At 44.9% G+C, this 27,117-nt stretch overlaps 1 protein-coding gene across 1 annotated transcript in view; it reads right to left on the bottom strand.

Moving 5' to 3' along the window:
- UBE2Z (ubiquitin conjugating enzyme E2 Z) overlaps nt 1-24,482 on the bottom strand; it is a 34,413-nt gene extending 9,931 nt beyond the window's left edge. The window contains exons 1-5 of the mRNA XM_089674365.1: nt 24,224-24,482; nt 14,883-14,955; nt 11,819-12,006; nt 2,332-2,443; nt 2,137-2,249 (exon numbers count right to left, since the gene is read on the bottom strand). Coding sequence (XP_089530491.1) covers nt 2,137-2,249; nt 2,332-2,443; nt 11,819-12,006; nt 14,883-14,955; nt 24,224-24,414 — 677 coding nt within the window. The 5' untranslated portion in view covers nt 24,415-24,482. The remainder of the gene's footprint in view (nt 1-2,136; nt 2,250-2,331; nt 2,444-11,818; nt 12,007-14,882; nt 14,956-24,223) is intronic.
- Nucleotides 24,483-27,117: the final 2,635 nt, after the last annotated feature.

Here is a 27,117-nt window from a genome sequence, read left to right as displayed (position 1 = left end):
ATCACCACTGGGTGTTTTATTTTTTGCGCTATAAACAAAAAAAAAAAAGAGCAAAAAATTAGAAAAAAACGTTTTTCTTTGTTTCTATTATAACATTTTGCAAACAGGTAATTTTTCTCCTTCACTGAAGTGCGTTGATGAGGCTGCACTGATGAGGTGGCACAAATAGGCAGCACTGATGGTCACTGAGGAGGAGGCACGGATGATGCTGCACTAATATGCAGTGGCACTAATGGGCGGCGCTGACTAGTGGCACTGACTGACAACAGTGACTGACGGCACTGGTGGGTGGCACTGCCGGGCACTGGTCATCAGTGCAGATGTCCTCTGACATTTTCTGGTCATCGGCAATACTTTCCTCACGCTGTGACAGTGTGAGGAAAACGCAGATGATAACCGGCAACTGTATTTACTTGGTGATCTGCGGTGTCATTGGACACAGCTGATCACGTGAGAAAAGGCCGCTGTGATTGGCCTTTTACATCCTCATGTGATCAGCTGAGTGTCCGTAGGACACAGCTATCATGGAGAGCGCTGGATGCGCACCGTTGGGGGCATGCGAGAGGGTGCATTCTGGGAGGACGTCATAGGACGCCCTCCCAGAACTGGACAAACGCACTGTAGCGGTCTTTCGGCTACAGCATGGTTGGGAAGAGGTTAATGAACCCCATAAGACCTGAGAGATGGGAATGGGCCCTTAGGATAGAAGCACCTTGGTGCATGCACTGCACGTTTAAGTTTGATTCGGTCTGTAGGAATCTGTCCCAATCTGGTTGTTATTAGCAGGAAAACCCAAATACTATAAAAGCTGGCATTAGACAGCTCAAATTGTGTATGATTTCACAGGATTCTGCAGAAATTCATACAGTGCGTGGTCCTGCAAACACTACTCGGCTCAACAAAAGTTGATCTAAAAATTGCCAGATGGAAAAATTTGAGCTGAACAGCAACTGCATTCTATCTAGGCATGCACTGAAGTTTCGGCTGAAAATTCCCCTATCAGCCTTTGACCGATATGAAAATAGGTGCCAATACAGGTGCCAAAAATAACCCCGCCCACGCCGCTCCTCACTGCCGCTGCCTGGTGGTTCTCAGCCTTACCTGAGAACCCATCCAATGATCCCAGCAATGGGCATAGAGATCAGTGAAGGAAATATGGCCACCACTCATCTCTATGCCCTTGGAGGGCTAGAGTGACATCATTACATCACTTCCGGCTCCGACTACTTGTAAACAACCGGTTTCGGTTTTTGGCCAAGTGCATCCTGAAGTTTCAGTTTCAGCGCCAGAATTTTCATTTCTGTGGACTACTAATTCTATTAGATGCAGTTACTGTTTGGGTATCATAGGCAGCAGTGGAGATTCCTCCATATACACTATTCGTGTACGTGGGGAAACAACTGTTTTCTCTTGTTCATCCCACAGTCTAAGGGCCCTCTCCTCATGAAAGAACTAAAATCTGGCTACTGTCCATCAAGGCACAGAGATGAAAAGTGAAAGGAAGGAAGTGAGATACATGCTTCCCCATACTTAGGCTTCTTTCACACGGAGGGTCCAATCAGGTCCGTCTGTCAGTTTTTCAGGCAGACCTGAGTGGACCCTCCATTCACTCTAATAGACCAGCAGGATCCGGTTTGCCTAAAAAAAAAAAAAAAAACCCATAGAAAAAACCCCCAAAAAACATGAAACAAAAAGGTATTTGCCCCCCTCCTTCTAGGCAGATCAGATTGGAGGGCAGTTGGGTCTGTTTACTTGTTGCTGCCCATAAACCACAGCGGGCTCTGTCCGTGTCCGCACTGCAGAAACTGAGCAGACACGGACCTGTCATCTGCCTGCTCTGCTCCAATCAGCGGACATATTCCCTACTGATCAAAACAAAGTCCGCCCCGTGTGAAAGTCCGCACTGCAGAAACTGAGCAGACACGGACCTGTCATCTGCCCGCTCTGCTCCAATCAGCGGACATATTCCCTACTGATCAAAACAAAGTCCGCCCCGTGTGAAATTTTGCATTTCATAAGGCTCCAGCAAAGGGACAAACGGGGACGGTAGGGAAAGTAAACAGCAGCAAAGGGCATAAAATACATTTCCTCTACCAGGCCAGGGAAAAAAAAGTTGGTTTACAACATCTGACTTACCGTAAGGCCTCTGGACACTGGCACTTGCCCTCCAGCATGTCACATACTGCCACTCTGATGGTCTCATGACGAATGCACTCATTGTAGTTCTTGCTGTCTCCTGAGTGTCTCTCCTGAGGAAGACCATAGAAGTGAGCATCACATACCATCACAAAAAAAGGACTATATTCAGGTGTGAGAGGACAACACTAATACCTGTTCGAAGCCAGGTTCATTGTGATAAGGATTCTCTGTCATCAGGGACTGGATAGAGATGAGTACGGAGGACAGGCTCTGAGCTGGACTCCATGCAGGTCCTGTCCATGTACTGGCGTTGGAAGAAAAAAAAAAAAAAAAAAAAAAAACAGCGATCAATCTCCTGCAACTCAAACTACTGTGAATCTCAGTTCTATAAAAGTCTCAGGTTAATTGTTCTCTATGAGCTGCTCGGTACATATCCAGTTCAAAGTTCATGAAATAAAAAAACGTAATCAAGACATTAATTTATAAGCAAAGGGAAGGATAAATACACTATATTGCTAAAAGTATTGGGACATCCCTCCAAATCATGTGATTCAGGTAAAATAAACTTATATATAAAATATATATAAAATCGAGCGCAGTGTGTGGATGTAGATAGGGTAGCTGCTGGCACAAAAAGGCACCTCGTGAACCTCCAGAGTAAATGGTAAAATATGAAAGTGCAGCGCTAACTTAAACAATGATTACACATATGATAGATCCCATATGAATGTGAATCGGCAAAATGACGGCGTAAGTTCATCAGATGTGCTAAATACGTATACAGTCTCCAACGCGTGAGGAGCCAGAAATAGTAAATTTCAGAAATGATAAAGAATAGCCAAGTAATGCACGAACCAGATAGCGCATGTTAAAGCGCATGGGACATTTAAGACCTGTCCCTGGTACTCAGCCACTGTATCACTGGAGCAAGGAGGTGTCATCTATAGGGTGACCACTAGATGTCATCTGTCCGGATGGAAGCTGTATCCAGCCACTGTGTTAATGGATCAGGTGGGTGTCATCTATAGGGTGACCACTAGATGTCATCGGTTCCAGGAGAAGCTGTATCACGGATCCAGGGATGTCACTGCAGATGTGTTCTTGTTAGGCATCAGAGGGGCCCCTCTGATGATGTGTACTTACACGATACGCGTTAGGGAAGTGCCAAGCTATGTTTATCTTCTGTACATGTACCTCCGGTCTGGCCGTTTATAAGCAGCTGAACCTTTGCTAGTAAGTTCTTTTTTGATTGTTCATTTTAATAAACGTTATCACACTATTTGAGGCCTTTTTCCACGGGCTCTTTATTTCTGGGGAGCCTGTAAATCCAGTAGGTCCTGGGACTGTGCCTAACAAGAACACATCTGCAGTGACATCCCTGGATCCGTGATACAGCTTCTCCTGGAACCGATGACATCTAGTGGTCACCCTATAGATGACACCCACCTGATCCATTAACACAGTGGCTGGATACAGCTTCCATCCGGACAGATGACATCTAGTGGTCACCCTATAGATGACACCGCCTTGCTCCAGTGATACAGTGGCTGAGTACCAGGGACAGGTCTTAAATGTCCCATGCGCTTTAACATGCGCTATCTGGTTAGTGCATTACTTGGCTATTCTTTATCATTTCTGAAATTTACTATTTCTGGCTCCTCACGCGTTGGAGACTGTATACGTATTTAGCACATCTGATGAACTTACGCCGTCATTTTGCCGATCCACATTCATATGGGATCTATCATATGTGTAATCATTGTTTAAGTTAGCGCTGCACTTTCATATTTTACCATGTGATTCAGGTGTTCCAATCAGCTCCATGGCCACAGGTGTATAAAATCAAGCCCCTAGGCATGCAGATTGCTTCTACAAACATTTGTGAAAGAATGGGTCGCTCTCAGGAGCTCAGTGAATTCAAGCGTGGTACCGTGATAGGTTGTCGCCTGTGTAATAAGTCCATCCGTGACATTTCCTTGTTACTAAATAGTCCGCAGTCACCTGTTAGTGGTATTATAACAAAGTGGAAGCAACTGGGAACAACAGCAACTCAGCCACAAAGTGGTAGCCATGTAAAATGATAGAGAAGGGTCAGCGCATGCTGAATCGCAGAAGTCCCCAACTGTCTGCAGAGTCAATAGCTAAAGAACTCCAAGCTTGGTGTGGCCTTCAGATTAGCCCAACAACAGTGCATAGAGAGCTTCATGGAATGGGTTTCCATGGCCGAGCAGCTGCATCCAAGCCTTCCATCAAAAAGTGCAATGCAAAGCTACGGATGCAGTGGTGTAAAGCACACCGCCACTGGACTCTAGAGCAGTGGAGACGTGTTCTCTGGAGTGACCAATCACACTTCTCTGACAATCCAATGGACATGTCTGGGTTTGGCATTTGCCAGGAGAACGGTACTTGCCTGCCTGCATTGTGCCAAGTGTAAAGTTTGGTGGAGGGGGATTATGGTGTGGGGTTGTTTTTCTGGGGTTGGCTTGGCCCCTTAGTTCCAGTGAAGGGAACTCTTAAGGCATCAGCATACCAAGAGATTTTGGACAATTTCATGCTCCCAACTTTGTGGGAACAGTTTGTGGATGGCCCCTTCCTGTTCCAACATGACTGCACACCAGTGCACAAAGCAAGGTCCATAAAGACATGCATGAGAGAGTTTGGGGTGGAGGAACTTGACTGGCCTGCACAGAGTCCTGACCTCAACCCGATAGAACACCTTTGGGATGAATTAGAGGGGAGACTGTGAGCCAGGCCTTCTTGTCCGACATCAGTGCCTGACCTCACAAATGCACTTCTGGAAGAATGGTCAAACCTTCCCATAGACATACTCCTAAACCTTGTGGACGGCCTTCCCAGAAGAGTTGAAGCTGTTATAGCTGCAAAGGGCGGGGCCAACTCAATATTGAACCCTACGGACTAAGACTGGGATGCCATTAAAGTTCATGTGCGTGTAAAGGCCGGCCGACCAATACTTTTGGCAATATAGTGTATATTCACCAGTAGCCCTGCTATAATATACACTCCTAGAGTGCAGCTGTCAGCAAGTCTAAAGTACAAGTATTTAAATATCAGCTCTCCTGGCCCCCGGGCTCCTCTGATACTCTTCTCATTACTTGACTCTGTCAAGGAGCCCTGCAGTCATCCTGGTGGCAGATGCTAGTATCCTGCGTTCTGCTGTTCTGAACCTGATATGAGCACATGATCGCTTGACTTTGCTTTCCCCATGTCACAGCTCTAGACTTGGGAAAGCAAAGTCAAGGGATAGTGTGCTCATATTAAGTTGAGAACAGCAGAATGCAGGATACTAGCACCTGTCACCAGCCAATCTGATACCAGTTCCATAGGAGAGACCACAAAAGTCAACTTGATGCCAAGCTCCTAAAGAAGTCTTTTGACAGACGTGGTCAGGGCCATCACGCCAGTCAGGTCTGATGCAGTGCTTTTACCTGAACACATACTGAATGGGGTGCTACACACACCACAATGGACCTTCAATGGTACCTGGAGCATTTTTGTTTTTGCAGCACATGGTGGTGCGTTACAGTATGTTGAGGTGACATTCAAAAAGAATCAACAGGCGTCACATGTGTTACCAAGCATTACCGCCGGGCAGTGATGGTGAATGGGCCCTCAGGTCTGAAGGATGTTAATAATTGAGAATTGTGCTGCATATGCATAGTGAAGCCTGTGGGGTTTACACTATTACTAATTATATGGCTTCTCCTATGCCTGGCAGTGACCCGACAGTAAGGCTAGGTTCACATCTATGCGGGTGGTGCCTCTGCGGATCCGCATGAAAACCCGTGCAGCCGCACCACCCGTACAGAGAAATGCGGATCCGGGGGCGGGTGTCAGTTTTAATGGCATGCCGCCCACACCGGAAAACGCAACCGTACTGGGAACTGAGGTTCCCGTGCGGGCTGCGTTTTCAGAAGAAGTGCAGGGACTTCTTTCCTGTGTGTCCCAGGGCACGGGAGTCTATTCAAATGAATAGGCTCTCGTGCCCACGCAAAGCACGGACCGCAGGAACGCACATATGTGAACCGGGGCTTAAGCAGAAACATGAAAACTAAACTACATGGGTGAATTTAATCTCATGCTACCAAACAGTTTAAAGCCTAAATGTAATCAAAATAACAAAACACAAAAATCAGCACAAGGGACATAGCTTACTATTGATGTGCTGTGTCCCTTGTGCTGCTGGCTCCTGATTTCCTTGAAATGTTCCTCCATCAATCCCCCCAACCCCCACCGCTGTAATCCTATGGTGTAGACAGGAGTTAGCAGAACCATGGGAACTGTCATTTGTATTCAAGTGTGTCCGACTATACTCACCCTGTTCGCCCAGCTCCTCCATTCATAGAAGCCGGGCATGCAGCGTCTATGAATGAAACACAATCTATGAATGGAAGATGGGCAGACGATTGACAGGTCTACCCCCTCCATTCATAGATCATCTTTCATTCTTGGAAGCGGTAGTATGGTCTCTATGACTGAAGGAGCTGGGTGGAAAGGACGGGTATAGTCGGACACTCTTGAGGGGTACAAATGACAGCTCCCTCAGTTCCATTAACCCTGCCGCCGTAGACTTCTGCCACAGTGAGGAGGTGGGGGGGGGTTAAACAATGTAGGACACCTCACCAACCACTCCACATCCGCCTCCCCCCTCTGCCAATCCTTTCATTGGCTCCCGGTTGCCCAACGCATCAAATTCAAACTGCTAACTCTCACCTACAAAGCCGTTCACAATGCCGCCCCAAACTACATAACTGACCTGATACCCAAATACTACCCTACCCGTGCCCTCCGCTCCTCACAGAACCTCCTACTCTCTAGCTCCCTGGTCTCCTCCTCCCACGCCCGATTGCAGGACTTCTCTAGGACTTCCCCCATCCTCTGGAACTCCCTACCCCAATCCATCAGACTGTCGCCTACCCCCCTCACCTTCAGGCGCACCCTGAAAACCCTCCTCTTCAGGGAAGCCTACCCCACCCTCACCTGACCTCACCTAACAACTAACCTCCTCCACTCCTCCCGCCACTCCATCCCCCACAGCCATCTCCTCCTGTACCACCTTCCCCTCCCTCCTAGATTGTAAGCTCGAAAGAGCAGGGCCCTCGAACCCCTCGTGTATTGTATTGCCACTGTCTTGTCTCATATTCTGTCCCCCCTGCTACTGTACAGCGCTGAGCATACCCTTTGGCGCTATATAAATACTGTATAATAATAATAATAATTTTTAAGGAAACCAGAAACCATCAGCACAAAAGAAACAGCACATTAATAGTAAGTTATGTCCCTTGTGCTGATTTTTGTACTTTTTATTTAGACTACACTTAGGCTTTAACCCCCTTGCTGCCAGACACCTCAATTGTAACCCTTAGCACTTGTAGCGTAGCAAATGGGTGTCTGTCGGGCCCATGGTCAAATCGCATAGTAGCACAAACGTAAAACTGCCCATGTAGTTTAGCACTTAAATTCAACATGTGCAAGCTATCGCTTGAGTCTTCCAGCAATATATATTTAAAGTGATTGTAAAGTTAAAGTGTTACTCAGCCCACAACAGTAAAATCAGTCTACCATGCTTGATATACTCCCTGTGGAACCTAGGGGGTTAATCCTCTGCATTGTGTAAAAAGGCAGTTTGATCCTGTCTTCTCTGATCCTCCCCTTCTTCTACTGTCCCCAATCCATCTCCTGATAGAAGAGAGCCGTGGGGGGGAAGCTGCACATGCTCAGTTTGGTGTGTATTGGAGTTTTTTTTTTTATTTCTTTGGGAGGGTGCATGTGATCAGCACAGGGCCAATCGGCACTGTCCAGAGGGTCAGGGGTTATGCAGCCTCATAGGACAATCAGGGTAGAATGAAAACTGCTCCTAAAAGCTTTAACCAGTGCTTGCTGGACACTAACAGAAGTCGAAAGACTGCCATATACTGTTGATGAGAAAAGATATTTAGCAGTGTATATTTACTAAAATAATTGCATTTCCATGTTCTGTGTACTGTGGGAGACCAGATATAGTGAATGCAGGGTCCGGGGACACCAGATATAGTGAATGCAGGGTCCGGGGACACCAGATATAGTGAATGCAGGGTCCGGGGACACCAGATATAGTGAATGCAGGGTCCTGGGAGATCAGATATAGTGAATGCAGGGTCCAGGGTTTAGTAACACTTTATTTTTAATAACAAGCATGTTATACTTACCTAATCTGTGCAATTGTTTTGCACAGGGCAGCCCTGATACTCCTCTTCTGGGGTCCCCTGCCAGTGCTCTGGGCTCCTCCTCCTCTCTGTGTGCCTCTATAAGAAGCTGCTTCCTATGGTGGCACACGTGCAGGTTCGATCCTGAGTCAGACTGTGTGTGTCCATTGACACACACAGTGTTGCTCAACCCCACCCTCCTCCACTGGATTTGATTTACAGCTCTCACTGAGTCTAGTGTAGGCGGGGAGAGAGAGAGCAGCGCTGGATCAAGATTGGGCCTGGGTATCTGGTGGAGGAAGCTAGCAACAGCTTTTTTTTTTTTTACCTTGACCCTGACCGTAGGCAAATATGCGGCCTCTCGGCAGCTGGGCCTTGACGCTGAGCGGCCCCATATTTGTGTACCATTTGAAAACACATATGTGCTGAGAGCGCGCGCCCTGTGCGCTCCCAGCACATATGTTGGCGTCTCAAAGAAAGGTCCCAATCTCCCCTTGTGATCGGGACTTTTTCCGATCATGCAACCGCCGTGACAGCAAATCACGGCAGTCGTGTGACAGCAAATCACGGCAGTCGCGTGACAGCAAATCACGGCAGTCGCGTGACCCTCAAACCCCGCCTCCCGGCGTCTGAAACCCCTTAAAGGGCCGGGAGGCGCCTGCATGAAGGGGTTAATGCACAGAATGAATTAAAGTACAAAACCTTCCGCCTTCATAATTACCATAAGATATTAATTTAAAAAATGTATCTCCTTTTACAATTAATTATGATAATGCTGCACGGAACTCTTTTGGGCTAGGTTCACACCTATGCAGTTTGCGTTTGATCTGTTTTGCATTTTTAGATAGGCTTTGCGTTTTTATGGGAGGGGGAGGGGGGGGGCGGGGTTGGTTGGTCAACTTGTTGCTGGGCAGATTAAAATTGCAATATGCACAAAAAACGCACGGTTTATATTTAAAAAAAGTCCCTGACTCTTTAAAAAAATTGCGCTGGGTGAAAACGCGGCAACGTGAACGTGTCCCATAGGAAATCACGTTAAATGGACAGTAGTGCGTTTCTGCAAAAATGCTTAGCCTTAGTCATACCATAGTTTGGTAGTCCTTTGTCAAACAACGGTAGCCGTGTCCTGCAGTCCTAGGCTTTATTCTGGCTACTTGTAAAGACTGCTCACCATTGCATCCTCTCCAAGCACAGTGGGGTTTCTTTACTAACCCCAGGTTCACACCTAAGCGTTTTCCGCAGCATTTTGCAGTCCATTTCATATAATTTCCTTTGGGACAGATTCACATCTCCGTGTTTTCACCCGGTGCGTTTTTTGGAAAGGGTCAGGGACTTTTTTGAACGCAAAAGTTACATTTTTGGTTCTATAGACTTCAATGGAAACGCTGCAGAAAAGCATGTAGTGCGTTTTTGCCGCGTTTTGAATCTGCCTAGTAACAAGAAAAAAATAAAACGCATCAAAAACACAGGTGCAAATCGCAATGCAGAAACTGGTCAAAACACAAACTGCATAGGTGTGAATCTATCCAAAGCCCCCGGTCACATCAAAGCTGATTTTGAAATCATGCGACTTGGGGCTCCATGTACACTGCAGCTGAAAAAATCACGTTCAGGAGCTGTTGAGCGTTTTTTTCAGCAGCCCCTGAACTCTCCCTAATGTTTTCCTATGTATCCATGTACACATCGTTTACAGGTAGTTGAGTTTACAGTCCTTTTTTTGAACGCACCAAAATTGCATTCAGGAGTAGATTTTACCGGCGTGCCAAACGCGTGTAAAGGCTTGTAAACATGGTTAACCGCGTTTGTGTTTAGAAGCGTTTTTTGACTAGTCCATATCCAGATGCTGTCCAGAGCCTTTTTTCATCATCAGAAATGCATGCAAAGCGTTTTCCATGTATTCAACTGGACCCGGTACACCAGCGCAGTCAGTTCCAGGTTTCAAAGGAAACAATGGTAGAACGTGCTGCATTATGCTCATGATGGGATCCATAGTGAATACAACCAGGAGAGACAGGTCATCTCAACACATACTACTCTCTCTGCTTCTGCTCTCTCTATTCCTCTCAAAATGTCTGAAATAGTTAATTTTTTACTGTTTTTCAGTGCATTCTGGGCATTTTGGAAGGTCTCCCGAGGTTATTTTTTAAAAACGCTTCTAAACGCAAACGCGCATAAATGCGGCTAAACTGACGTTTTTTAACCTACATTTTCTAGCAATCAGTTTCCAGCGGTCAGGAGATTTCTCCAAAGCGCCCCGTGTACAGTGAAATCGCACAATTTCAAAATCGGGTGACCTGCCAATTTCAGTTGCGATTTGCAACACATCTGACACAGATGTCTATTCATTCAAATCGCACCAACAGTAGTGCATGCACTTCTTTAGAAATCGGTGCGGCTCTGACCAAGTCGGAACCGCACCAATATGACTGCTCTACTAGCGGACAATAGGGTGCAACTTGGCATACGATTTGCAAGTCGCATGGCATGCAAATCGCACCCGATGTGACTGCAGTGTAGAGCTGGTTCACTCACAATCTGGTGCAGCTGTGCATGGTAGCCAATCAGCTTCTAACTTCAGCTTCTTCAATTACACTTTGGCAACAAAACCTGGAAGCTGATTGGTTTCCATGCAGAAGTGCACAAGACTCTGAGTGAACCAGCCTTAGTAAATAAACCCCAGTGTGACCAGTCCCCTAATCCAGGGGTCTCCAAGCACCTGGAGAGGCATAGTTTGAAACAGTGTTTCTCAACCTTTTTTTCAGTCCAGGCACCCTTTAAAATTATGGACAGTCCCGAGGCACCCCATAAATTTTAAAAGGACAAACCATTCTAAATGTGAAACGTTTTATATAACGCAGCAACATCCACACATGTAGGACGCCCAAAATTAGAGATGATTTATTCTTCCAAAGAAAATGCACTTTTGCACACTGGTACTGACTAGTACTCCAATGTTTCTCCTCTCCCTCAGTTTTTCTCCATCATTGAGCTAATGTTACCCCAGCACTGATGGAGATGGGCAGGAGAAGATCAAACTAGGATGCTGTGCAGGCAGCTGACATCCTCCTTATCAACTGATGATGTCATTGGCTCTCAGGAAGCCAGCAGTTAGAAGGTTGTAATGGTGCACAATGAAAACCTGTGGCTTTGTGTAACTAAGAGGCAGGCTTGTTCCACCCGCTGACTTGTATACAAGTTTTGGGCAATTTTTAGACATTTTGCCAAGGCACCCCTGAAGAAACCTCAAGGCACCCCAGGGTCCCTGGGCACCCTGGTTGAGAAAGGCTGGTTTGGAGACCCCTGGTACTGCTGCACAGGTGGCGCTATTGCAATGATATCAGAACTGACGGGAGCAGGTAGAGCTGTCACTAGCATCTCCAGCCTCATCCCCCTCCCAGCTCTTCCATTTCATTGGCAATCATGTTGGGAGATCAGCTTTACAGTGACATTGAAGTAAATGAGACGAAGATGCTCACCCAAGGATACTAAGGCAGACTTTGCCATTGCGGTAAAAGTTGGGGTTAAATCTCACAGTGTTGTTGCCCGTTGTCATCAGCTTCACTCGCGGTGGATGAATCGGGTAATCTGGAGGACATCGGAACAAGAATAAGAAGAACCCTCCTTCATACGGTGTGTCAAATGGACCTGTTATGAGGGCATGGATCTGCAAAACAAGAAGGTTGCTATGTGACAATGTACATACAGTGTATAACAAAGGCAAAAGAAAATCGTGTGCTGCCAAATCATGAGAATAATAATAGATGAGCTGCTGCAAACATGTGTTATGTGTGGAAACATGAAAAACTCACTGTGGTGATTCACATGTATTGAACATTTACAGCACTGGGATTTTGGGTGCAATTACCAACCAGAAGATTTTTCACTTATTTGGATTTTTTTGAAGAATTGCATTTATTTTTATGTTTTATCATCTTTTGGGACGATCAGTCACGTTTTTTTCGTATATTTAACCAATTCCCATCTGGCCCATGTACATAAATGGCCGGATGGGAGCAGTGCCAAAGCAGGTGGCTGTTTATACATGTCCCCCGCATTCACTCCCTGTGCGCTCTCCCGGTGCCCGCTGTGTCCTCTGGATTGCTGTACGGGACCTCTGTGTGAGGTCCCAATCATGTGATCACTGATTGGCCAATCAGTGATCAAAGGAACAGTAGTAAGCAAGATGTCACTTCTTGACATCATTGCTTACTACTACTGAAATCTGTGAATGATCACAGAGATCACATGGTACAAGGCTATTTATCACTGATCACTGTATTAGTGTCATTGGGATGTCAGTGGCAGTTAGTCAGTTCACCACGGCGATCCGATGCCCGCTGTGTCCTCCGGAGACAGTGGAACACCGATCGTCGGACGGGACCTCTGTTCGAGGTCCCGATCATGTGATCACTGATTGGCCAATCAGTGATCAAAAGAACAGTAGTAAGCAAGATGTCACTTCTTGACATCATTGCTTACTACTACTGAAAACTGTGAATGATCACAGAGATCACATGGTACAAGGCTATTCACAACAGCCTTGTACCATGTGACAAGCTGTGACCAATCACAGCTCACACAGTATTTCTCAATGGCTGCAAGAATGCAGCCAGAGAGAAGGAGAAATTATTGCTTTTACAGCCTTTATGAGTGTAAAAGCAATCAGTGTAAAAAAAAAATTTTCATCACCCCCCACAAGTAAAACAGTACTGCTAAGGTGACAGTATGTTAAAAAAAAACATAAATAATAATATAAAAAAATAAAATAAATTTAGAAAAATTATAATTTTTGGTTATAAACTAATCTGGGTTTTTTTTTACTAAAAAGATAGCTGAATACATTTTGGCCAAGATTTATGAAGAAAGATTATTTATTTGCAAAATGTTATAAGAAAAACACTTTTTTCCAAAATGTTTGGACTTTTTCATTTATATAGCAAAAAAATAAAACTCCCAGTGGTGAATACATATCACCAAAATAAAAACATTCATTTGGATACAGTGTCCGGACTGGAAGTGGTTAAATGTACATACAGTCTAGAATTCTCCAGCCATCTCAACCAAGCCGACATTGCCGTACAACCGCAGGCCCCCCTGCTCTCTGTAGTCAGCACGCTAATAGTAAATGACTTTCCATGCAGCTGTATACCTTTTATTGTAACTGGGCAAAAATCACAATTCACACGTTTACCTAATAGGGTACTAAAGATGAGTGTACTGTATAGAAAAGTCACTGTGCACATGCTCAGTTTAGTGTGTATTGCTAGAGAGATTATTTTTTGCTTGGGAGAGTGCATGTGATCAGCACAGGACCAATCAGCACTGTCTACACAGAGGTCAGGGGTTCTGCATTCTCCTAGAGCAGAATGAAAACTCCTCCTACAAGCTTTAACCAGTGCTCAGCTGAACACTGATAGAAGTCACAACACTGATCTAGCTGCTGATGAGAAAAGGGATTTAGCAGTTTATATTTACTAAAATAATTACATTTCCATGTTCTGTGTACTGTGGGAGACCGGATTTAGTGAATGCAGGTTCCTGGGTTTAGTAACACTTTAAAACTCAAAGCAGTTGCAACTGCGGTTTGTATTGAAAAAGTGGTTGTTGTCTGCCCACATGTTAACCCTTTCCTGCTCAGTGCCATTAGTACAGTGTCAGTGCTTTTTTTTAGCACTGATCATTGTATTGGTGTCACTGGGGATGTCAGTGACACCAAGTCAGTTCCCCCCAGTGTCAGAATGTCTGTCGCAGTACAGCTATAAGTCGCTGATCGCTGCCATTACTAGTATTAAAAAAAAAATCCCAGTATATATACCGCCATTTGTAGACGCTATAACTTTCACGTAATCCAATTAATTTACATGTATTGGGATTTTTTTTTTAGCAAAGACATGTCGCAGAATACATTTTGGCCAAAATTTATGACAAAATTTTATTTTTTTTTACTGGACATGTTTAATAGCAAAAAGTCCAAAATATTTTTTTCTCTCAAAATTGTTGGACTATTTTTTTTATAGCGCAAAAAAAAATAAAACCCGCAGAAGCGATCAAATACCACCGAAAGAAATCTGAATTTGTGTGGGAAAATGGACGTAAATTTAATTTGGGTGCACGACCGCGCAATTGTCAGTTAAAGCCTTAAAGGAATGCAAAAAATGGCCTGGTCAGGAAGGGGGGGGGGGGGGGTGGGTAAATCCTCAGGAGAGCAAGGGGTTAAAGATTCACAGGCCACCCCGTCCCCTGGAACCTATCTCTGGTTATCTTGCAGATCGATTACCTCTAAGTTAACACATAGTCCAGGGGTCTCCAAACTATGGCCCTCCAGCTGTTGAAGTACTACAAGTCCCATCATGCCTCTGCCTCTGCGAATCTTGCCTGTGGATGTCAGAGTCTTGCAAGGCCTCATGGGACTTGCAGTTCTTCAACACCTAGAGGGACGTAGTTTGAGACCCCTGCCTTGGAGGATGAGCCGACTCCGGTTTTACCGGTCTGAACAGGAGTTGCACCGCTGGAAACCAGAAGATATCGAGAGGAATTTACCTTCGTCATGTCATGTGGGTCAGGAACCACAAACATCCCTGGAGGAGGTTCTTTGTAAATGGACATGATATCCCTGAATGAAGAAAAAACAAGGTGGTTAGAGCGGAAGGTCCACACCCCCTACACAAGAAATGAAAGTGAAAGGGCCAAGAGTCTAGAAATTCCCACTTCCATTTCCCAGTACAAAGCCGTGGTCCTCGCTGAAGTCCCACATCCAGTATGCTGAACAGGGAAAAGTCACAAAATGATTGACATATCCATGTATGAAGATCTGATCTGCCTCTATGAAGGCCATACACCGTTCAACCTCATTGTAGCTTCTTGTCATGAACATGACAGCTCCTTAAAGCAGACCTTTACCCTGTAAGGGATCATTCACATTAGTGGTGCCCTCTGAAGAACGATCCGCAGTCGGATCGCTCTTCAGAGCAGTGAGTAGGCGTTGTAACACTGCCTGCGTGCATTTCACACAGTTGCGGGGACTTGAAGAGCAGCCCTATTTACTTGAATAGGTTGCGTTCAGTGAGCGCTATGCCTGCTGAAACCAGCAGAGGGTGGAATTCCTGCCACTGCTGCAAAGCATGTGTACACCCTCAGCCACTGCAGCGGATGAGGGGTGGTAAAAGCACTGTTCAGCCAAAGGGTTTTACTGCCTCCATCTGCTAATGTAAATGACCCTCAAAGGGGAGTTCCACCCAAAAGTGGAAACTCCACTTGTTTGCCTCCTCCCCCCTCCACTGCATATTTTGCACTTTTTTTGGGGGGAGCGGGTAACTAATTTTGACAGGTACCCGCTCCCACTTCCGGCTCAGTTCGGCCCCTCCTTCCTCCCGCGGTCTCCTAGGAACCTTCACTGGTGCCAGAAGACTGCTGGACCAATCAGGATGTGCGGCACGACTCGCACATGTACAGTGGGCACCCGGCTGTGAAGCCGCAAGCCGTCACAGCCTGGTGCCCACAGTTGAGATGTCGGCACCGGGGAGAAGAGGCAGAGAAGGGACGGCACAGGTGAGTACATCGCTGGACCCTGGGACAGGTAAGTGGGTGTTTATTACAAGTCAGCAGATACAGTTTTTGTTGCTGCTGACTTTTAATAAACACAAAAACGGCTGGAACTCCGCTGCTGCAACCTGAAAATTGTGCGACTTACAGTGCGACTCCCTGGCGACTTGAGAACTACTTTGAAGCGACTTTTAGGGAATGCCTGGCTAATCTTGCTGTAATATTGGATCCAAATCACATCAATATAGATGAGGATCCGACTTGGAGGAGACTTCCATTAAAGTCTATGGGCAAAAGTCAGATAGAAGTCGCCTTGAAGTAGTACAGGAACCTTTTCTAAAGTCGGAGCGACTTCAGTAGTGCTAATTAGGACAGCTCTCATTGACCAACATGGGATTTCACATGTCATGTGACTTGGGGGGTCTCACAAGTCAGATCCCCAGTCATAACCGTGTGAACTGAGCCTTAGTCTTGGTTCACACTACTGCAACCTGAAAGTCGTGCGACTTTGCCAGGCGACTTGAGTACTAGTTTGAAACAACTTTTAGGGAATTCCTGGGTAATCTTCCTGTAAAGGCAGATCCAAATCACATCAATATAGATGAGGATCCGACTTGGAGGAGACTTCCATTAAAGTCTATGTGCACAAGTCAGATAGAAGGCGCCTTGTGTCCAAATCACATCAATATAGATGAGGATCTAACTTGGAGGCAACTTCCATTAAAGTCTATGGGCACAAGTCGGATAAAAGGTGCCTTGTGTCCAAATCACATCAATATAGATGAGGATCCGACTTGGAGGAGACTTCCATTAAAGTCTATGTGCACAAGTCAGATAGAAGGCGCCTTGTGTCCAAATCACATCAATATAGATGAGGATCTAACTTGGAGGCAACTTCCATTAAAGTCTATGGGCACAAGTCGGATAAAAGGTGCCTTGTGTCCAAATCACATCAATATAGATGAGGATCCGACTTGGAGGCGACTTCCATTAAAGTCTATGTGCACAAGTTGGAAAGAAGGCGCCTTGTGTCCAAATCACATCAATATAGATGAGGATCCGACTTGGAGGAGACTTCCATTAAAGTCTATGTGCACAAGTTGGATAGAAGGCGCCTTGTGTCCAAATCACAGCAATATAGATGAGGATCCGGCTTGGAGGAGACTTCCATTAAAGTCTATGGGCACAAGTTGGATAGAAGGCGCCTTGTGTCCAAATCACATCAATATAGATGAGGATCTGACTTGGAGGCGACTTCCATTAAAGTCTATGGGCACAAGTCGGATAGAAGGCACCTTGAAGTAGTACAGGAACCCTTTCTAAGGTCAGAATCAGAGGGCCCTGCCCGTTAGAGCTTATGCAGGCCATAGACGGGTCGTTTATCGGCCGAATTTTAGTCCGCACGAAAAATCAGCCGATAATCACGCCGTTAGTGGGGCCAGCCCGCCGGCTGTTTTTCGCGGATCTCCTCGTTTATTTTTATCGGTCATGCTGGAAAATACGTGAAAAACGGCCGTTTTTTGTGGACATAGGTGGCAGCATCGTCAACGGGGCCAACTGATTTTTCGTTTATCGGCTGAAAATTCGGCCAATAAACGGCCTATCTATGGACTGTCTTGCAATCTAAGAGGGAGGGTCAAGATATACAAAAAGGTCATAACTGTGGGAGATGAGCTGATGGAGAAACTACATGTACAGTTGTTACGTGGGGGGGGCAGGAAAGTAAGGCTGGCCATAGACGGGCCGTTTATCGGCCAATAAACAAAAAAATCGGTTGTTGCCGTTGCTGCCACCAATTTTCCAATATGACCGATAAAAAGAAACGAGAAGATCCACAAAAAAAGGCCGACAGCATTGGCCCACTATCGGCGTGAATATCGGACGATTTTTCATTCGGGCGAAAATTCGGCCAATAAACGACCTGTCTATGGCCTGCATAAATGACGGGAAGTTCTGCTTTCTTCCATCATCCAATCACGTGCAAGAAAAAATGTTCTTTTTATTTTCCTTCCATGTGATTGGGTATTGTAAAGTCAAGCTTCCCCCCATTTACTAATCACTGTAACAATCTCTGCACTGGCAGAGTCTATTTGTCTTTAGTAAATCAGCCCCAATATATCACCAGAAACATCACCGGCAGGAAACCCCGCCCACAATCCACTGGACAAGATATATTATGACCCTCCCCTGGGAGTAAAGGAAGGCTCCAACCCCTGCTAGGTGTTTCCTGCCATCTGTGTCCCATTGGGGAGACTTCCCTTCACTTCCTGTCCCATAGCCAAAACAGGTAGTAAGAGGAAATCCCTCCCAAGTGAGGAAATCCCGGGGCGACCTTAGAACTGGCGTCCCCAGAACTGGCGTCCCCAGAACTGGCGTCCCCAGCAGATTTCACCTTTGTTCCATTAACCAGAATTTGGGATTTTCTTTCACTTTTGATGATGATAATGGTAAACAGGATAAACAGAGACGCCGAGTTCCCCTAAGTCACCGGTCACACCGCTGCGATTTAAAATCACGCAATTTCTGAAGACTTTATTGCTACTTTTTCAATGATTTCTTACGATTTCCATTATATCCTATAGATGTGAAATCACGACAAAACTGCAGAAAAAGTCATGCAAGAACTAATTTGGAAATTGCTCTGCAGCAAATCGCACGTTAAGACGCTGAGATTCACATTCATTAGATGAGATTTCAATTCGCATCGGTACGACCGGGCACTAACCGGAGAACACGTACCCCCCCCATAAAAAGTTGCAGTACTTCGTTGTTCACTCACAGAGCCGGGTACTGCACTCCAGAGGGAGGCAGAGAGCACAGCACACTCCTTCCTTTGCTTTCACTGCGCTCAGCTATTGAGCAGTCTGACGGTTCCCAGTGCCAATGACAGATCCGGCCTGAACTTTGAGCTTGCTCAGCAAGACGGCCCTGGGGGACATCATCGCCCCCACCATAATTTCCACTCACCATTGGCGAGCAAGCGAGTGGAAATTTCAAGCCCTGTAATAGTGCATATAACTGAATTAAAATAATAAATATGTGCTGCGCTCCACTAAATAAATAAATATAATAATGGTTATAATAATCTCGTGTGATTTGTAACAGACCTACTGGCTGGATCACCAGATTAAGGTAGAAGAAAGAAAGCCTAAAAAAGAAAACGAATACAGCCATCACATCTAAAAATTGAATTAAAGAGTGGAGGGAAAGAAAGTATTAGACCCCTGGAGGAGAGAGGGAGAAATCCATCCATCCTAATCCAATCCAGCGATCAACTAACCTGAGAGACCCCAGGTGGAAAAATAGAAATATTACAATTTACAACTCATCAACCCTGGAAGGATATCATCTACCACTGGAATCACCTCATCTGTCCTTTTAGGACAAAAAGCTGTTTTAGCCCAAGTTAGGCTAAAATGAAGGTGAGAGCATTAGAAAATCATATCCAGTCCATTTGTTGTTGCTGTTTTTTCAGATTATCACCAAGTGGACACATTTTTGGATTTATTATGTGCATTTTTGTGTATTTTTGGACAATTTGTTTATTTTATTATATTTATTTATCACATTTTATATGTTGATATTTATTTAATTTCACATCTTTATTATATATATACAGTAATACCTCGGTTTAAGAACGCCTCGGTTAAAGTAATTTTCGGCTTACAAATGAAAATCCACTGAAAATAATGCCTCGGTTTACAAATTTTGTATGAATTTTTTTTGCAATACGAAGTGTATGTCAGTGCTGATTTTTAAATGCAATTGCTGGCTCTTTTTTTTTTCTTCACTATAGCTCACAGAATTAGCGGTCACTTTCCCCAAAGTTAACGGAAATGTTGTTTCTTTTAAGAAACTAAAAAGAAACATTGTTTGCCCCCCTTTCCTGACCTGTCAGGCTGCATGCTCTGAAAAGGGTCTGGTATGGATTTTGGGGAGGACCCCCACGCCATTTTGTTTTAAATTTTGGCGTGGGAGTTCCCCTCAAAATCCATTCCAGACACGAAGGGCTTGGTATGGATGGGAAGGGAGACCCCACGCAGTTTTTTAAATAATTTTTTTAATTGTCAGCCATTCTTTTACATTCAGCTGTCAGTGGGGAACCCCGCTGACAGCTGAAATATTAACACATGGTTGTCACTACTAAAATGCCGCATGACTTGATAAAATAACTCATGCGGTGTTTATTAGTGTTTACTTTTTTCTGATCTCCGGAACAGATTAATTGGTTTTCAATGCATTCCTATGAGAAACGGCGTTTCGTTTTAAGAATTTTTCGCTATAAGAAAAGTCCTGCAGAACGAATAAAATTCTTAAACCGAGGTATTACTGTGCATATATATATATAGATAGATAGATATATATATATTTTTTTTTTTATTATTATTTTGGTTTTGGATCACATGTCTTATAGATATATAGAGTACAAATCACAGTAGATAACAATTATTATATTTATTTATCACATTTTATATGTTATTTATTTAATTTTGCATCTTTATTTTATATATATATATTTATTTTTATTTTTTTTTTATTTTGGTTTTGGATCACGTCTTATAGATATATAGAGTACAAATCACACGAGATTATTATAACAAATATTATATTTATTTATCACATTTTATATGTTATTTATTTAATTTCGCATCTTTATTATATATATATTTTTTATCATTTTGGTTTTGGATCATGTCTTATAAATATATAGAGTACAAATCACACGAGATTATTATAACAATTAATATATTTATTTATCACATTTTATATGTTATTTATTTTCACATCTTTATTTTTTATATATATATATATATATATATATATATATATATATATATATATATATATATATATTTTGTTTTCATTATTTTGGTTTTGGATCACATGTCTTATAGATATATAGAGTACAAATCACACGAGATTATTATAACAATTAATATATTTATTTATCACATTTTATATGTTATTTATTTTCACATCTTTATTTTTTATATATATATATTTTGTTTTCATTATTTTGGTTTTGGATCACATGTCTTATAGATATATAGAGTACAAATCACACTAGATTATTATAACAATTATTATATTTATCACATTTTATATGTTATTTATTTAATTTCGCATCTTTATTTTTATATATATATATTTTTTTTTATTATTATTTTTATTTTATTTTTTTTATTTTGGATCACGTCTTATAGATATATAGAGTACAAATCACACGAGATTAATATAACAATTATTATATTTATTTATTTAGTGGAGCGCGGCACATATTTATTATTTTAAGACCGCAATAAAAACCGCCAGGGTTTCTAATCCCTCTCCATCCAAAACTAAAATTAATGTGTCTTTATTTACCACCCCTGGTCACACCGATCCGACTTCCAGTGAAGTCGCACAATTTCAAAAGTCGGGTGTCCTTCCGACTTGAGGTGTGACTTGCAAGAGATCTGCGGCTTACAAAACACAGATGTCTATGGCAGTCACACCTGAAGTACTGCATGCTTTAGATATCAGTGCGGCTCCAAGGTGGACTGGCGCCGATATGACCCCTGTAATTGTGGACAATAAGGTGCGTCTTCCATGCAATTTGAAACAGCATAGTATGGCAAATCGCATGGAAAGTTGCACTCGGTATAACCGGACACTTATACTCGGCTCCTTCCCGCCGTCGCCACCTCCCAGCCCTTTAACAGGTTCTAAGTTACAGGAGGCAGTGGCGGGCATTCTGATCACGTGACAGCCGTAATTGGAGGTCACACAGGTCACATGATCGGAAAGCTCCTGATTGTCAGTACGTGTTGGACGTTTTCCTGGGACCTCACTTTAAGCACAGTAAAGGCATCACCTGCATGGAGTTTCCATGTTCTCCTTGTGCCTGCGCGGGTTTCCTCCGGGTACTCTGGATTTCTCCCGTCACATTTGGGGTGCCACTTAGGGGGAACGACACCCAAATGCTCATCTTGTGTGTTTTACTGAGACTTCCAAATCGCCTGTATGTGATTCCTGGCAGTAGACGGAGGGCCGGGCCCAGGGCTGAGCAAAGTGCAGAACCACAAGTCCCATCATGCCTCTGCCTCTGGGAGTAACTGTCAGCCTTCCCATCATGCTTCTGGATCAGGGGTCTCCAAACTATGGCCCACATGCAGCCCCTTTGCCTGCTTTTATCTGGCCCTTGGGGCACTATTTCTTCTACTGATACCAACAATGGGAAATAATTCCCCCCACTGACACCAATGAAAGGGAGCAATTCCTCCTAAATGACAAAAAAAATGAAGCCCAATGACACCAATGAAGGTGTACAATTACTCCCAATGACACCAATGAAGGTGTACAATTACTCCCAATGACACCCATGAAGAGGCACAATTTCTCCGAATCACATCAACAATGAGACCCAATGACACCAATGAAGGGGTACAATTCCTCCCAATGACACCATTAATGGGGCGCAATGTCTCCCAATGACACCACCAAAGAGGCACAATTACACCAGTAATGGGGCACAACTCCACCCAATGATACCAATGATGGGACACTATTCCTCCTACAGGCACCAATGACGGGGCACTATTCCTCCCACTGACACCAATGATGGGACACTATTCCTCCCACTGACACCAATGATGGGACACTATTCCTCCCACTGATACCAATGACGGGGCACTATTCCTCCCAATGACACCAATGACGGGGCACTATTCCTCCCAATGACACCAATGATGGGGCACTATTCCTCCCAATGACACCAATGATGGGGCACTATTCCTCCCAATGACATCAAAGACGGGGCACTATTCCTCCCAATGACACCAATGATGGGGCACTATTCCTCCCAATGACACCAATGATGGGGCACTATTCCTCCCACTGACACCAATGATGGGGCACTATTCCTCCCAATGACACCAATGATGGGGCACTATTCCTCCCAATGACACCAATGATGGGACACTATTCCTCCCAATGACACCAATGATGGGGCACTATTCCTCCCAATGACACCAATGATGGGGCACTATTCCTCCCAATGACACCAATGATGGGGCACTATTCCTCCCAATGACACCAATGATGGTACACTATTCCTCCCAATGACACCAATGACGGCCCCCTATTCCTCCCAGTGACACCAATGATGGGACACTATTCCTCCCAGTGACACCAATGATGGGACACTATTCCTCCCAGTGACACCAATGATGGGACACTATTCCTCCCAGTGACACCAATGATGGGACACTATTCCTCCCACTGACACCAATGATGGGACACTATTCCTCCCACTGACACCAATGATGGGGCACTATTCCTCCCAATGACACCAATGATGGGGCACTATTCCTCCCAATGACACCAAAGACGGCCCCCTATTCCTCCCACTGACACCAATGACGGGGCACTATTCCTCCCACTGACGGGACACTATTCCTCCCACTGACACCAATGACGGGGCACTATTCCTCCCACTGACGGGACACTATTCCTCCCACTGATACCAATGATGGGACACTATTTCTCCCACTGATACCAATGATGGGACACTATTCCTCCCACTGACACCAATGATGGGACACTATTCCTCCCACTGACACCAATGATGGGACACTATTCCTCCCACTGACACCAATGATGGAACACTATTCCTCCCACTGACACCAATGATGGGGCACTATTCCTCCCACTGACACCAATGATGGGGCACTAATCCTCCCACTGACACCAATGATGGGGCACTAATCCTCCCACTGATACCAATGACGGGGCACTATTCCTCCCACTGACACCAATGATGGGGCATTATTCCTCCCACAGACACCAATGATGGGACATTCCTCCCCACTGATGTTGGGACCTTTTATACTCCCTAAAGTTCAGAGTTTGGAGAGCTGTGGCCTGATCCAGAGTTCTGTTTGTGAGGCCTCCTGAGACATGTAGTTCCACAACTAGTGGGAGGTGCAGTTGCCCAGGCTGATGACAGGACACACCCCCTGGGGGCGGGCCCTGACAACCCCGGTGTCAGACGTCTCCCGGAATCACAGGGCTCTCTATAGCGGAGGATCTTTAGGTTCCTGGCGGAGGTCAGCACGTCGTCATCTGCTCTCAGGCTGACCACACACTATCCAATCTGATTGTACAATCTCCTACAACAGCCGGCCTGATCGGACTGTTTAGGCGTGTCGTCCTGAGATCGTACAATCAGATCGCACCGTGTATGGCCGGGCACGTACAACCTCTATCCCGGTGTGCGATCAGCTCATCATAAGGTGACACCATGAGCCGGTGACACCTCCAGGGACCCCCCTCCCCCGGGACCCCGCACAGCGTCTCACCGTTTGATCCGGAGCACACATTGGGCGGACGCCCTCTCGTTGTCCCAGTCGGCGCTGGAGGTCGGGTCCCACACCGAGGAGGCGGCCAGGTGAGAGGTCCCGGGGGGCTGCAGGGCGCTCAGATGGGTCACCACTCCTCCTCCCACCGCTCCCGGGAGAATGATCGCCTCAGCCGCCGGACTCTCCGCCATTCCTCCTCACACTCGCTTCCGGGATTCCAGAGCACAGAGAAGACCGGCCAGAGCGACTCTCAGTGTCATAGAAACGCCGGCCAGACAAGCTGTTTACTTCCGCCGGAAGTGCGCTAGTGAGCCGCCACTAGACTGCCGGGAGGCCCTGAGCCTGCCTGCTGTGTGACAACAGATTGTAATAAAAGTCCTGACAATAAACTTCTCCTTCTATAAATATATCACTGGGAGTGTTTTGTTGTATTTTCTTGCATTGTACAAGAAACTGGTGATCCTGCCAGAAATCTAGAGGTTGTCCACTTCCTGTGTTGTCTCCATGAGTCCTAAATCCTTCCCTGAGGCCTTTTACCTGACAATTATTATTTATTTCAGGTACTTATATAGCGCCTTCAATTTGTTCAGCGCTTTACATATATATTGTACATTCACATCAGTCCCTAACCCTCAAGGGGTGTACAGTCTAAGGTCCCTAACTCACATTCATACATACACATACTAGGGACAATTTACCTACCAGCATATGTTTGGAGTGTGGGGGGAAACCAGAGTACCCGGAGGAAACCCAGAAAGGCATAGAGAGAACATGCAATCTCCAGGCAGGTAGGGTTGTTGTTGGGATTTGAACCAACACCAATAGCGCTGCCAGGCAGACATCAAACTGGTTTAAACAAAAGTTCTAACCCAGTATGTATTCCCCTTTCATCCTTCTCAGCCTCCTTCAAATCTCCAAATTCCTTTGTTTTTGCTGCTGTGATGTGACTTCCTGTTAGAAGGTGGCTACATTCATTCTCCATAATCCCACTGTATGTGGGAATGTAGCCACCCCCTTCTGTTCACTCCCATAAGAGACAATTTCTAGATTACAGGGCCATCAAAGAAGATTTCTAGGCATCAGCTTGTTATACGGTGCTGTGAAAAAGTATTTGCCCCTTCCTGATTTTTTTTTTCTGCATATTTGTCACACATTATTCAGATAATCACATTTTGATATTACACAAAGATAACTCGAGCAAAACACAAAATATTTAAGGGAAGAAAGCTGTCCAAACCTGCCTGGCCCTATGTGAAAAAGTAATTGCCCCCTTTGCTAAATCATGAATGAACTGTGAACCACATGTTTTGGAAAGCTGAGTTCAATCTCACTTGCCGCACCCAGGCCTGATTACTGCCAGACCAGTTAAATCAAGAAATCACTTAAATAGAAGCGGTCTGACAAAGTGAAGCATGCTAAAAGATCTCAAAAAGCAACAGATCTAAAGAAATTCAAGAACAGATGAGAAACAAAGTCATTGGCATGTATCAGTCTGGAAAGGATTACAAAGCCTTTGGGACTCCAGTGAACCACGGTGAGAGCCATTATCCACAAATGGAGAAAACTTGGAACATTGGTGAACCTTCCCAGGACTGTCCAGCCTGCCAAAATGACTCCAAGAGCACAATGACGACTCATCCAGGAGGTCATAAAAGAACCCAGAACAACATCTAAAGAACTGCAGGCCTCACTTGCCTCAGTTATGGTCAGTGTTTATGATTCAACAAAAATGGCATCAATGGGAGAGCTCCAAGGCCAAAGCCACTACTGACCAAAAAGGAACACAAAGGCTCGTCTCACATTTGCCAGAGACCATCTTGATTATCCCTAAGACTTTTGGGCAAATATTCTGTGGACTGATGAGACAAAAGTTGAACTTTTTGGAAGGTGTGCGTCCCATTACATCTGGTGTAAAACTAACGCAGCATTTCATAAAAAGAACATCATACCAAAAGTCAAACATGGTGGTGGTAGTGTGATGGTCTGGGGCTGCTTTGCAGCTTCAGGACCTGGAGAACGTGCCGTAATTGATGGAACCATAAATTTTGTGCTCTACCAGAAAATCCTGAAGGAGAATGTCCATCCATCAGGTTGTGACCTCAAGCTCAAGCACACTTGGGTTATGCAGCAGGACAATGATCCAAAAACACACCAGCAAGTTCACCTCTTAATGGCTCAAAAAAACTAAATTAAGGTTTTGGAGTGGCCTAGTCCAAAAAGCCTAGACTTAAATCTGATGGAGATGCTGTGACATGACCTTAAACAGACCATTCATGCACAAAAATCCTCCAAGGTGGCTGCATTAAAACAATTCTCCAAAGAAGAGCTGGCCAAAATTCCTCCACAGCGATGTGAAAGACTCATTGCCAATTATCGCAAATGCTTGATTGCAGTTGTTGCCGCCAAGGGTGGCACAACCAGTTATTAGGTATAAGGGGCACAGAGGCAGACTGACAACTCATGGAGCCCCCGGGCAATAGGGGCTCATGGGGCCCCTGTGTCCTTGCCCAAACTCTAAAAAGCCTATGAAAAAGGTACCAGGGGCATCTCATTGGGCCCCCTACTGACCCCAGGCCCTCGGGCAGTGCCCTAGTTTCCAAATGGTCAGTCCGTCCCTGAGGGGGCAATTACTTTTTTACTTGGGTTATTTTTGTGTAGTCTTAAAATTTGTTGCATGATCTTAATTATTTAAGTGTGACAAATATGCAAAGAAAAAACATCAGAAAGGGGCAAATATTTTATCACAGCACTGTATATAGTTACGGTGCAATGAATGTACCATGAATGGCCAATGCTGAAATCATCGCTACTTTAGTGACCTCCTCTAGCTTCAAGGTCCCCATGCTGAGAAGCTGCTTACCTGCATTAGGAACACAGGAAATCACCTGCTCAGT

This window comes from Staurois parvus, unplaced genomic scaffold (assembly GCF_062004578.1).
Source record: "Staurois parvus isolate SC_StPar_1 unplaced genomic scaffold, SC_StPar_1.0 ptg000151l, whole genome shotgun sequence".
NCBI lineage: Eukaryota > Metazoa > Chordata > Amphibia > Anura > Ranidae > Staurois > Staurois parvus.
Note: the sequence above shows the minus strand (reverse complement) of the source record. Positions and strands in the feature narration are given on the sequence as shown.